We start from the raw sequence: 14,191 nt of genomic DNA, 5'->3' as shown, positions 1-14,191 counted from the left end.
GCTGCCAGAGGCTAGAGATGGGCAAAAATAATTTATGAAAGGGAACAAAAGGAAACTTTCCTGGGTGATGGAAACCTATGTTTCACATTGTGGTGGCATTTTTCACAACCACAGAGTTTTTCAACATTCATAGAATCGTACACCTAATAATGTTACATTCATACCTCAACAAACCTGACTGGCTAGGCTCTCACTAGACTTTAGAGAAACACAAACTAAAAAAACATGGTTCAATTGCATACATCTAACTAGTTATCTGCACAAAAAAAAGGCCTTGATCCTGTATCAGAAGACTGTCCCCTGCCAAAAAAAAGTACTCACCTTAAATTGAAATAAAATGTTTAAGGTACATGTGCAGTGTATTAATTTTGAGATTTGCCAATATCACAGACTTTTTCGGATTAACTGAAATAACCGCCAACCTTAGTGACAGTGCATGAGAGATTCCGTAAATATTCTACATCCCTAGAGTTTAGGTGGGAAAGACATGATATGAGAGAGAGTTGAAGAAGAGTCGGAAGAGAATCATGTTAGATTCTGGAGACTGAATGAGAGCTCCTCCAGATGTTTAAAATCAAACTGAGGAGACAGGGTACCTAAAAAGAGTTGTAACAGATAACTCTTTAATCTCTTATTCCTCTCGGAAATCAACCCCAAATAATGAGAACAAAAGGAGAAATATAAACATATCGTCTTTGAAAAATCTAGAAGACATATTTGAACAGAAGTAAAATAATAGTAAATGATGTGGCAAATAGGAGGAAGGACAAATCTAAGAGCATGTGAAGGAAAAGACCAACGAGCAAGCCAAGAACCCCAGAAATAAGTAAAGTTTAATGCAAGCCAATTATCATTTTATTGATGACTAGGTTCCTTCCAACTAGTTGGTTCAAAAAGTTTTGAGCAAGAGAATACTGTGAATAATATAATGTTGAAAAATTTGTCAGAATACGGACTGACTATGAAAATATATATAATATGTGTAGGACCGAGAGTTGAGGGTTTTGGGGGGGCAAAACTTGAACCATCAGGTTTGTACCAGGTCTTCTAAAAGCCACATCAATCTTTAATGCCTTTTCCACTTAATGAAAAATACCATGGTAGAATATTCAATGATTATGTAATTCATCCACAGTGTATATGCCTAAGTTACTTGGCCTGTTGATGACCTCCTTAATCTGTTTTACACCATTCAGTCTATTTTTAAATAAACACTGCATACAATAATGATAGAAAAGCAGAAAGTTAAATTATCAGTCGAAATAAAATTACCAATATGGTGTACCAATGAAAGACTTCCGTTTGGCAATCGTAGCTGTTATCTGAGCGGACACCCCAAAATCAGCTATTAAAAAAAGAGAGAAACATTTAGAAAATAAAACTGAAAGTAAAATTAAAGTAACATGAAAACATTTCAGTAATTATTTTAATTAATTTCATAGAAATGAGACATTCTCAAACATCACTCTAAATTCTTTAAGTGGACTAGCATTAAAATATCACCAAATACGGTGCATGATAGCCATGTGGATTCCCATACATCCCCACGTGAATCAAACGACAACAGAAGTCAAGATCAATAATTTTGATGAAGAAACAACTGAGAGACTCTAACCTGCCAGACTTAATGTTATAATTTCTAATTCCCAGGACCTGAAATTCAAGGAAAGTCGTTGGAAGGGACCTTAAGTAGGAATATATTCCATTCATTTCCTGCCATACACGTGACAGCTGACATAAAAAAAATAAATAAATAAATCTCTACTGGCAAATCTACCATGAAACGACATTGAAACAGACTTTTTCTAAAAATCTTAGAAAATTTAAAAAATCTTTTTGTAAAAATCTTACATTCTAATACCAATATCAATCACTATCAAGAAATGTATCTTTGTGTCAGTTTATTTTTATGTTGCTATTTAAGTATGTTGAATTCTGTATTTTCTAGTTTTTTAATGAATGATTTATAAATCTTTACAAACTAAGATATATATTATATATATAGGAGGTCTCTAAGGCACATAATATTGACACAAAACATTAAATTGCAGATGGAAACTGTTCACTAAGCCATCAATAGATAGCTGCTTTTCTCATATATAGAGGTGACTTAGGAAATTTTTTTATGCAAATTATTATACTTTTAAATTTGCTTAGTCCTAATGTAGGCTATAGATCAAAATAGTTTTATCTTATTTTTAGAAAATAAATATTTGAATTTTGATTTTATAGTGGCAGGCAGTTCAAAATAATCGTTTCAAACCTAACAGACACAGTTTTATAAAGTTACTATATTGTACATGTTTTCTATCTTAAACTTCCAAATTAAGTTAAAATTTAGGTTTTGAACTGCTTTAAATGATAAGGTGACAACCAAAAGTTACAAAATAAAAGCCCATTTAGCATCTAAATCGCATTCTTATGTAAGTTAATACTGTGTTTTATTTTAAAAGCTTACGTAAGTAGGTAGGATTTTTGGCCTTATTGATTTTTTGCTTTTTGGTTACAGGGTAATTTTATACAGATTTCTTACTAGAAGTCCCATTCCTTTAGGGTTAGAGGTGAAAGAATTTTCAAGGTATATTATTTCACTATTCATTATATCATCAATCATTATTTATAACAAATCTGTCATATATGAAGGACAAATCTGATTCCCATTTAAGAGAAGAGGAAACAGATACAGAGAGATTATATATGTTATGTCCTGCAACGAAAATTTCTGCCTAAAAATATATAGACACTGCTGAAAGGGGAAACCTAATCCTACAGAGTAAAACAAACTTACTATGCTTTGAAATAAATTTGTGTAAGTGATGAAACTCAAATTTACTTACCTAATTTTACATGACCATTATCCGTTAATAGAATGTTAGCTCCCTTCAAAGTGAGAACATTTTAGTTAAAGTAGGAAACATTTTATCAGACTGCACATATAATACATTAAACATACACATTTAAAATAACAAATGGCAGCCTCAGACCTAGAAATACTTATGATTTAAAGTATGCCCAATTAAAATGTTAAATAGAAATACTGCCTCTATAGGCTGCACCCGCCTCCTCCCTGGGCAACTTTTAAATGAGAAAGCAAAAGTAAGCAGCCTGTATGGTTCAGGATGCAATCAATTATATAAAAGTAAGTTTGGGAAAAAATATCAGGAAATCCCTTCCCACACCCCAGAGAGGAAGAAATAACCAAAATCTGCACCCCCTGATATTACTGCAGCTCTAAGAAGAAATGGGAGAGATGAGAAAAAGGAAAGAAAACTAGAGTAGTGATTTCAACTTGAATTAGGCCCTAGCAATCTAGACTTTTGCAAAGTCTTCGATTTGTTCTCTCCAGATTAAATTTTTTTAATTACCGTTTATATCATGTCACCTGTAGTTATGATGCTTCCTTCCTTCCATTCATCCATCCATCTACACACCCATTTATCCCTCTCTCCCTGAGAGACTACCAGCAACCAGACGCTATTTTAAGCTCTGGGGTTATAGTAACAAAAAAGTTATAGCTCTCATGGAGCTTACATCCAAGTAGGAATGAAAGAAAATCTAAAAATGAACACACACACACACACACACATACAACACAAATGAATGAATGAACCAACAAATGGTTCAAAGACAGACAGAGGTAAGTACTCTGAAGATAAAGCTGAAGAAAATTACCACTCTAAGGCAGTGGTAATTACACAGAGATTCAGATGAAGAGAGGGTAAGAGTCATGCTAAAATCTAGAACATTTCAGTAACAGCAAAGTCCTGGGACCAGAATGAACTTGATATGTTCCAGGAACTGCAAGTTTAGTCTGGTTAGAACAGAATGAGTAAAACGAAGAGACATGTGAAATGAGGTCAGAGAGGAAAGCAGGGGCCATATCATGCATAACTTTAATGGTCATGTTAAAAAATCTGAATATATATGGAGTATCATGGGAAGCCAATGGTAGTTTATAAGCAGAAGGGTAACAAGATCTGAGTTTAAAAGGTCACTTTGGTTGTGAGGTAGAGAACTTCCTTTGGACCACTCAAGAATGGGAGCAAGAAGACCAGTTAGAAGGCTATTCCATAAGTCTAGGTGAGATATAATAGCGACTTAGACAGGGGAGAAATAGTGGCAATGGCCAGAATCTACCTAATCAGGCCCAAACTCTGGAGTCCAGCACACAAGTTTTTGCATAATGGAGCACCAAACCTCCTGGCCAACCTGATCTCTTAACACTCTCCTACATTTTCTTCTCTTCAATCTGTAAGATGCGGACTTGACAATCCCTGAAATGACCCCAAAATTCTGATCTCTGTATCTTTGCCCACACTGTTCCCTCTGCTTAGAAAGCAGTCCAACCTCCATTTCCAACAAAAATCTATCACTTCTTCCAGATCACTGAAGTGCCAATGACAGAATCTTTCTTGATTTACTTATCTTCTTAGGATCCCTCCTACCTTTGTATCCAAGGCTCTTATGTCTTTTAAGTGGCTTACAAACCATACTTAAAGCAGAGGATCTCAGCAGGTGATCTGAGAGTCCACTGAAATTTCATGCACAATTTGAAGGCATGTGCATAAGGGTATTTTCTGAGAAGAGAGTCCATGGCTTTCATCAGAGACTCAAAGAATATGTGATCCACCCCTCCTCCCAAAAGGGCTAGAACCCTTCTGTAAGAGAAAACCTCAGGAAACAGAAGGGGGAATGAAAAAGCAGGAGGTAAGGTGGGTGAGGAAGAAGAAAGGAGATGTCAGTTATCTTTGGAAATAAGCTGAGTTCTACCATCGGGGTGTTTTGCCAAGCATGTATGGGGCACCTGCTCTCCCCTGCCAATTAAAGACTAGCAGAAAAGGTCAAAGTTTAACTTACCCATCTTGATACATTATTAAAGACAGTTCCTTAAGACTGCCAAAATTAACTAAACATCTTACAGAAAAAAACCTGAACAAACATTTTGGCCAGCCAGAAACTTCCTAAAGTCTGTAAATTAATGGAAGTTATGGACCTAATTTACATTTTATAAATAAATAACCACAAACAAGATAAAATGTGTTATTAAAACATGAATCCACAATTGTACTCTTTAAAAGGCATGAATTTGATGGTATGTAAACTGTATCTCAATAGAGCTGCTATAAAAAAATAATGAAAATCTTCAAAGTATCACTCAACTTTATTATAGTAACATATTAAGACAATAAATTCATTAAATAGAATAATTGAGACAATTTTGCTCAGTTTGATCAGAATATTTTAAGAAGAAGAAGAGGGCCATTAAATAAACATATGATATATACCTTTATATCTCTGTGCATTTTTCCTTTACTGTGAAGATAGTATAATCCCTGGAGTTTCAAAAAAAAAAGTCAGAAACAGTAGTAAGACTTTACTACAAAAAATACTCTAGGATTTAAAGTGGTTAACTGAGTAGTAGTCTCTCTTACTTATTTACTCATCACAGAAAGCTCTAGGGACAATCACTTTATTTTACTGGAATATCCAAAAAGATAAAAGAATCAAGAAAATGAAAGAGGCAGAGCTCACTCTGAACTGCTAATTTTCCTAAGACAAATAATTTTCACTAAACTCTGCTCAGTTTGAAATAACATTTTAAAAATAAATATCCAATTAGTATCAGAATGAGTTTCAATTTCATAAGAGCATTTAATTTTCAAGACTTTCTTTGGTACTAACAGATATATAAAAATAAATAAGTAAATCCAATTTTAGGAGGTATATTATCATACTAAAGCTTTAAATAGTTTATTTGCAAATATAATGTACAAATTCAAGAATTTTCCAAACTGGAATATTTAATCCTTATTCTACTTAACAGCTTATGCACAGTAATCAAACATTTAGTTTAATAAAGAACATTACTTTTCAATTAGCATTGAATTTACCTGTAGTGTTTCTCTGCTAACATACGCTATTTGCAGTTCTGAGAGAGGTCCCGTTACTATGAGAGGAGAAAATTAATGTTAATAAAATTACTCGAAGTGTGTTTTTTCAATAAAAGACAAAGTTGTTAAAGTTCCACTAAGCAACAGACTTAATATATTTAAGCTCTACTAAAATGTAAGGTCCATGAGGGCAGGAATTTAAAAAATCTGATTTGCTCATTGTATCCCCAGTGTTTAGAACAGTGCCCGGCATGGAAAGGCTACTGAGTAAATGTTCACAGAATAAATAAAACAGTGAAATAGTCAATGAAATTAATTTACATTTTCATTTTTTACACCTGATCATAACACCTCTTAAATGTTAAAGAAAGCACAGCCAAGATGTCTAACTAGTTTTTATTAAAACTTTTTTTAAAAAAATGACATAACATGTATTATTGGCTAAGTTAAAAACAATACTTTTCCCCTAAAATTATTTGCTTTATAGATATAAAAGTACACATGTTCACTATAAAAAATTTCAATCAACAGAGATAGGTCTCTTCCTGATCCAAACCACTATTACCCAAAAATCAACAGTGTGGCCTGTCTCTACCAGATGACTTTATGCACAGGTTTCATACAGTGCAGGTAGGCAGTGCACACACACAGAAACATAAATGGAACCATACTACACAGACAGTTCTGGGACTTGCCTTTTTCACTTATCACGACATCTTTCCATCTCTCTCTCTCTATATATATATAGAGAGAGATACAGTTTAATCATATTGTAATATTTGAATAGTATTTCCTCTGTGTGCATCTGCTATGAAAAACTATGAAAAACATTCAAACAGTTTTTTTCTTTTTCACTATTAAATCACTTTAGAATATAAGAAGTAAGTTAGGTAGGAGAAACTATTCCAGAAATTGAATTAAATCCCAACGATGAAATCATATACTAGATAGTGATCTCCCACTTACACAAACTTAAAACATTTTGTAAAAATGTGTAGTTCAGACTACTTGCATTTTACAACTGTGGGAGAGAAGAATCTATTTCACTTAGATTCTTTTAGGGACAAGGATAAATTTCAACGACTGAGGATAAACCATATAGTAACTAATTTCTGTGGTTTATAAGCCTATTCTCATCCAGTAAGAAAGGCCTTCTTGACAAGTCTGTTCCCACAATATGACAAATAACATAACTTGAAAACCCTGAAAGTAACACCAGGTAAACATTTTAAAATAATTTTTAAAATGTCTAGCTAAGCTTATAAATAGTAAGAGACTTGCTCAGAAGCCAAAAGCAAAAAGAGAGATGAAATGAAAAGCAGAATGGTGAAAATATCAAATATTCTAGCTGTCTCTGAGGAGAAGGCCAATCTTAATAAGCTAGGGCTTTAGTTTTATCCCCTACATGGGCACAGAAGAAAAGGTTATAGGCCTGCAAAGGAAGAGTTAAAACAAACACCCACATAAAACCAGAATCCTCAAAGGGCTACATCTTCATTAAAATAGCAGATAAGCACCAGGAGATGACTAGGGATGTGTCATGGCCTGGGATCTGGACAGGGGAAAAAGATATCTTCTCTTGGAATTCATAAGGTCGCTTCTTCACTGAGGTTTAGAGTTCAAATATATATCGAAAACAATGAGGCCATTGGAGCCCTGGGGAAAATAATCCAATATTGTTGAAAGGATACTCTTTAAAGTCATATGGAACTCCCACTGAAGATGATCTCAAAATTATGAAATGAATGAGAAAAAAATTCAACATAAATATTTAACAGAGTGTAGAAACTTGTTAAAGAACATCAAACAGAAAGAAAAATGTTCAATGAAAAACAGAGACCAAAAAATCTATTATGTTGCAACAGTATAAAGTTCTAATGTTAGTTCTGCAAAGAAAAGTAAACAAAAGGAGAGAAAAAGGATTTGCCCCATTGCCCCCAGCCAAGTGGTCAAAAATATGTCCATGAATTCTTTGATACAGCCCCCTTAAGAGTGGCAACTTCATTCCCTTCCTGAGAGTGGGCTGGACAAAATGACTTGCTTCTAAAGAACAAACTGTAACGGTAGTGACAGAATACAACTTCTAAGACTACACCATAAAAAGCCTATGGCTTCTTCCTTGCTCTTTGGGATCATTTCCTCTGGGAGAAATCAGCTGCCATCCTATGAAGAGACTCAAGCTGTCCTATGGTAAAATCTACATGGTAACGAACTGAGACCTCCTGCTAATACTGATGTAAGTGAATTATCTAGAAAGTAAATCCTTCAACCTTAGTCAAGCCTTCAGATGACTACAGTTCCAGACAAGAGTTTGACTACAACTTCATCAGTGACCATGAACTAAAATCACCCATTTTAGCAGACATTTGGTTCTTCCTAAAACCTCCATAAGACTTTCGATCCACACCGAAAGGATCTTGGTATTTGTTGATATTTGGTCCTGCCCACAATGTCCTCAAGGCATTTGGTCCATGCTAAAAGATGACTGATATCAAGTCCTGTATAAAACCATGTGGCATGAACCAAACACGCTCACTGCACAGGACCAAACTGCAAGGACTTTCAGCATGGACCAAATGTCTTACGCATGTTTTGGCCTGTCCTGCAAGGCAAATCACCCAATTAAGCCACTCTTAATTCTTGACCCTTAGTAACTGTGAGATAACAAACGTTTGTTTCAAGACAATGAATTTTAAGATCACCGTTGCACAGCAACAGATAACTAATATGGTTCACCTTTTAAGAAGATTTAAATGTAAGAAAAATCACACTGAGTAGATGATGGAATTAAGGACAGTAAGAAAAAATATAAAAATTCACTTAATGGTGCTTCAGAAATAAACAGAAATAATTTTTTAAAAGCTGCTTTAATAAAAAAAATTGCATAATGGATCAAAATATAATTTGTATATGCCAGCAAAGCAACAAACAAAAACCCCATAAGCACTGTGGTTATTAGAAAAGTAGAACATCTCTCTGACCAACGAAGGTAATTCAGCGTATTTTATACTACTCCCAATGGAATGACAACACGATGAAAGAGAGAGAGAGGAGGAAACAGACACACGCACACACAGAGAAATGGAAGTACACGTCTTATATGGTTATGTGAGTAGACAGCACTGTAGACCGCAGCCAAAGAGAACTATACATTGCCATGAGGAGGCTATTCGATAGAAACCTAGGTGCAATCAAAGGAGTGAATGCAGAGAAAGAGGGTTTGGAGCTGTGTATAAGCATGTATATTCTCAGCATGTATGTCTGACAGCACGCAAGTTAATACAAGATTATTTCTTTCATAGATTCTTCATAAACAGATCAGTACCAACAAATTTATATTACTATGTTATTTCCATCAGAAGGTTGATATGGAAAGATAACATGACAACCTATTTCTGTAACAACTGTCTTTCTTGCTTCCTAATGAAGAAAGCAGAATCAGACATCTAAGACCAATCATATATATCTGATGAAATTATGAAGCAATCTAAGACCAAAAAATAAGTATGCTTCAAAAAACTAAAGATGCAAAAGAAGGGATGAAAAATCACAAGACAAGAATAAGACAAAAAATTGAAGGAGACCTGAAACAGAATCAATTTTGGAAATGAAAAATACAGTCACCAAAAATTAAAACCTAATGGATGTACTTATCACATGTGTACAATCAGTGAACCAGAAGATGGCTATGAGTATCCTCAGTGTTCTGAGGGACTAAAAACTGGAAAATATGAAGGTGACTTTAAGAGACATGGAATGGAAATTCTAGAAGGAGCAATCAGAGAAACTGAAGGAGAATCTATTTGAATAGACAGTAATTAACCATTGTCAGATTTGATAAAAGAACTAAAATCTCATACGTAAGCACTTTAAGTCCCAAGCAGGAAAAGTAATCTAAACTTAGATACTAGAAACACCAAAAATGAAGAGAAAAATCTTAAAAGCAATTAGAAAGAAAGGAAGATTACCTGCAAAGGATCAATAGTTAGCAGAAGGTACCAACAACTACACAAACTAGAAGACAATGGGCCAGTATCTTTGAAATGCTGATAGAAAACATCTGTCAGTGGAGAAAATGTGCCTATGTCTGCTTAATCTATCATTTAAGAATGAGGATCAAAGACTGAGTTTACCACCAGGAGACTTAGTTGAAAAAAACTTAAGAAAGAAGGAAATTAAATCAATAAGTAACACAGTAGAGAAATTAGTCCAAATGAAGACAATAAAAGGGAAAAATAGCTTTTAAAATTTATAACCAACTTCCAGAAACACTATGTTCTGTAATGCAAATGGTGCCAAATATTTTTCAATTTTCACTGAACCTTTGACATCAAAATGTTATTAATAAAAAGGAAAAAATTATCAAATAGAAAGAATAGCCACACTTAATAAAAATATTCTCAGAAAATAAGTAACTTTTCATAAAGCAGAAATACTCAATATTCTCAAGTTTTTCTTTCTGACCTTTTTTTTTTTTTAAGTTCCCTGACCAGGGATCGAACCCATGTCCCCTGCAGTAGAAGCAATGAGTCCTAGCCACTAGACTACCCGGTAAGTCCCTCTTTCTGGCTTTCGAGGCTCTCTGGATCTGATCCCAGACACACCCCAGACATTGAGAGTGATCTCGAACCACACCTTCATGTCACCGTGCTGCTGCTTCGCCCCCAGGAGAGCACATCTCCCTCTTCTTTGTACCCAAAGTTCACCAATCTTTTAAAGACCAATTTAAAGCCCACTTTCTTCATTATACCTTCTAAAGCACTTCTGGAAAATCTATCATTTCCTGTTTCCTATTCCAACTGAACTAACTATATATAAAATGCCTTCTTTAGAATTAGCAAATAATTCCACTGCATGAAGCTTTCTAACTTAGAAAGCAAATGCTCCTTTCGCCTGTATATATCTTAAATTTCCTTATGTATCCATACAGTATAATGATAAAACATACTTTCCACAAAACACTGATGTTTAATATAGTAAATAACTGCATTTTAAGAAAGTCTACTTAATCTCTTTAACATACAACTTTTGGTCTTACCATGATAAATATCCTGTAAGGAACCACCTCCGCAAAACTCCATGCAAATCCAAAGTTTATCTCGCCTATAAAAAGAAAATAAGCATTATCACATTTTCACGATTAAAACTACTTGAAGTAACAAGTATTGGAAGGCTGTATGTTAATACCTTGAAAAACCACATAAATGCAATGTGCTATTTAAGAGAGAAGCTAATCTCTATGAGTAAACGAATCTTCGATACTTATGTGCTACTGTAACTCAACCTAAGGTTTTAATTCTTAAAATACACCTTTTGCAGGATATAAAGATGTCATCCAGCACATTCAAATGAGAGAAAATGTCCCTTTAGTTAAAAACTTCCCTTCCATCAGTTATCCATCTGCCTTATGACTGTATTATAAAAGTTAAATGCTAATTAGAAGGTTCATACCAAAAATTATATAGAAGATTTATCACATAGAATAGCAATACATCTTAAACTACATCACTTTGATGGCGCTCTTATCAACAAAACAGACAAAATGTAAATTTTACCCTCATATCTAGACTCAACAAAGATCTTTCAAAAATAACCTTTGTTAAAAATTTATCACTTAGAACAAAAGAAAAGAAAAGAAAAACTATCACTCACTTGTCTTTAGTAGAATTTCTCTCTCACATTTACATTATAAGACAGCATAATCATAAGTCACAGGAGAAATAATTAGCAAAGAAATAATTGCTTATTCCTTTGTTCATTCCTTTGTTGAATCATTAATTACTTCATCTCAAAACGTACCAGGAAATGTACTATTCTTGGGGGCCAGAGATGAGCAAGCTCAGTCTAACACAGAAGATTCTGCCTTCATAATAGAGACACAATAGAGACATATGTCTGTCTCTCTCGCCCCTGTATCGATAGTGCCTAGGTATCCAGCAAATGAGTATTTATTCTATAAATGAATGAATACATGAGTGAGTGAAAGAATAAACAAATTGATTAGATCCAGGGTCAGCAAACTATGGCCAGTGGGCCAAATCTAACCTGCTGCCTGATTCTGCACAGACCACGAATTATGAATGGTTTTCATATTTTTAAATGGTTGGGGGAGGGTTGTCAAAAGAAGATTTCTTGACATGACAATTATGTGAAATTCAAATTTTAGTGTCCGTGTAAAGTTTTACTGGAACATAGTCAAACTTGTTCACTTACATATTATCTGTGGCTGATTTTTGTACTAAAAGCAATGGTGAGCTATTGTGATAGAGAGAAACACACAAAATCCACAAAACTTAAATGGTTTACTATATGGTCATTTAAAGAAAAGGTCTGGTGACCCCTTGACAGAATTATAGTTTGATTAATGGACAATCCGGCCTTGTATAAGTTCTGCAAGAACCTAGAGGTAAAAAAACTAGCAAAGTTAAGGGATATTTAAGAGAGGAAAAAACATTTGAGTTGGGTCTTGAAGTTAAAGTAGGAACTCACTGCCAAGAGACATGGAAAAGGTCTGTGCAAAAGAATGAAAATCTGAAAGAAGACCCACATTTGAGAGACTGTGGATGATTTAGCATGAGCTGAATTCAGGCTACCTGAAGAGAGAGTGCAAGACATGAAGCTAGAATGGGCTGAGGTCATACTGTAAAACAACGGTCTGTTTGTGGATGCCTTGGTTTAGTTCCCTTCACCTGGAAGGTCTCTAGTTTGTCAGTGTCTCTTAAAACGTGGCACCCAGAGTTAAGTACTATTCAGAGTACAGCACGTGAAAAGTGAAAGGCGCTCAGGCGTGTCTGACTCTGCGAAATTCTCCAGGCCAGAATACTGGGGTGGGAAGCCTTTCCCTTCTCCAGGGCATCTTCCCACCCCAGGTCTCCCACATTGTAGGCAGATTCTTTACCAGCTGAGCCACAAGGGAAGCCCTCAGAGTAGTACATGAACAGTATACTAACAAGTGGACACGTATGGCAGTGCTGGTGTGATGAAGCAGACCTGAGAGCTGAGCTGACCTGGTTGGGTACGATGGACCATGGACCATGTAACAAGCGAACACAAACTATTAAAGAGTGTGGTCAGCAAACAAGAGTACAAACTGCCATGATTCTACAAAGTTGAAGAGAGTGAAGCCCAGCGAAAGAAATCAGGACCTCACATTTACAGGTGGTCCACGCACCGACGAAACTGAGACATGGCAGCTGATGGTAAAGTATGACCTAGCTGGGCTTCTTAAGTGGCTCAGTGGTAAAGAATTCACTTGCCAATGCAGTACACGTGGGTTTGATCCCTGGGTTGGGAAGATCGCCAGGAGAAGGAAATGGCAACCTACTCCAGTATTCTTGCCTGAGAAAGCCCATGGACACAGGAGCCTAGCAGGATACAGTCCATGGGGTCACAAAGAATCAGACATGACTTAGCCACTAAACAACAAGAAGTGAGGTTACTAATGAGCTTATGCTATGCTATGCTAAGTCACTTCAGTCGTGTTCGACTCTGTGTGACCCCATAGACGGCAGCCCACCAGGCTTCCCGTCCCTGGGATTCTCAAGGCAAGAACAATGGAGTGGGTTGCCATTACCTTCTCCAATGCATGAAAGTGAAAGGAGAAAGTGAAGTCGCTCAGTCGTGTCCGACTCTTAGCGACCCCATGGACTGCAGCCTACCAGGCTCCTCCGTCCATGGGATTTTCCAGGCAAGAGTACTGGAGTGGGGTGCCATTGCCTTCTCCACTAATGAGCTTAAGAAGTAATTTTTCCACTGGTGACATGAATAGCTATGTATACTGCTCAGAATTACCACCTGGCACCTCTCTGCACCTTTGGTTGCACAGAGAGGTGTAAGGCTCAGGCAAGTCCATCAACTAATATTCTTTGAAATGATGCTTAGACTATAATTCAATATGTATAATGCAGGATTTCATAGCCTGATCTCTCTAGACTGAATCCTTTCTTTAGGACAATGGTTTCCAAAGTATGGTCTGGGGCCCTCTAAGAGTGCCAGAGATCCTTTCAGTGGGTCAGCAAGGTTAAACCCATTTTCATAACAACACTAAAAATTACTTGCCCTTTGCACTCTTTTTTGAGAATACAGTGGAGTCTTCCAGAGGCTGCAGAAGTGAGATGATGATGTAAGTCCTCTGATGGCTACTGGGATATGTGCTTATGTATTCTTGTTTCAAATGCGTCTCAATTTTATCTCTAATATAGTAAGTATCAATAGATATGATCCATAGAAACCAAAGCTCTTTGGGGTACTCAATAATTTTTAAGAGTGCAGAAAAAAATGAGCTTTCAGACCAAAATGTT

At 35.6% G+C, this 14,191-nt stretch overlaps 1 protein-coding gene across 5 annotated transcripts in view; it reads right to left on the bottom strand.

Moving 5' to 3' along the window:
* The window catches only part of MAP4K3 (mitogen-activated protein kinase kinase kinase kinase 3), a 184,826-nt gene that overhangs the window by 67,499 nt on the left and 103,136 nt on the right, over nucleotides 1–14,191 (bottom strand). For all 5 annotated transcript variants that reach the window (XM_070379693.1, XM_070379695.1, XM_070379694.1 and 2 more), the window contains 5 exons: nucleotides 10,930–10,994; nucleotides 5,892–5,947; nucleotides 5,286–5,333; nucleotides 2,838–2,880; nucleotides 1,273–1,345 (listed from right to left, as the gene is read on the bottom strand). In XM_070379693.1, the coding sequence (XP_070235794.1) occupies nucleotides 1,273–1,345; nucleotides 2,838–2,880; nucleotides 5,286–5,333; nucleotides 5,892–5,947; nucleotides 10,930–10,994 (285 nt within the window). The remainder of the gene's footprint in view (nucleotides 1–1,272; nucleotides 1,346–2,837; nucleotides 2,881–5,285; nucleotides 5,334–5,891; nucleotides 5,948–10,929; nucleotides 10,995–14,191) is intronic.

The sequence above is a fragment of the Bos mutus genome, chromosome 11 (assembly GCF_027580195.1).
Source record: "Bos mutus isolate GX-2022 chromosome 11, NWIPB_WYAK_1.1, whole genome shotgun sequence".
Taxonomy (NCBI): domain Eukaryota; kingdom Metazoa; phylum Chordata; class Mammalia; order Artiodactyla; family Bovidae; genus Bos; species Bos mutus.
This window is presented reverse-complemented; position numbering and strand designations above follow the sequence as displayed.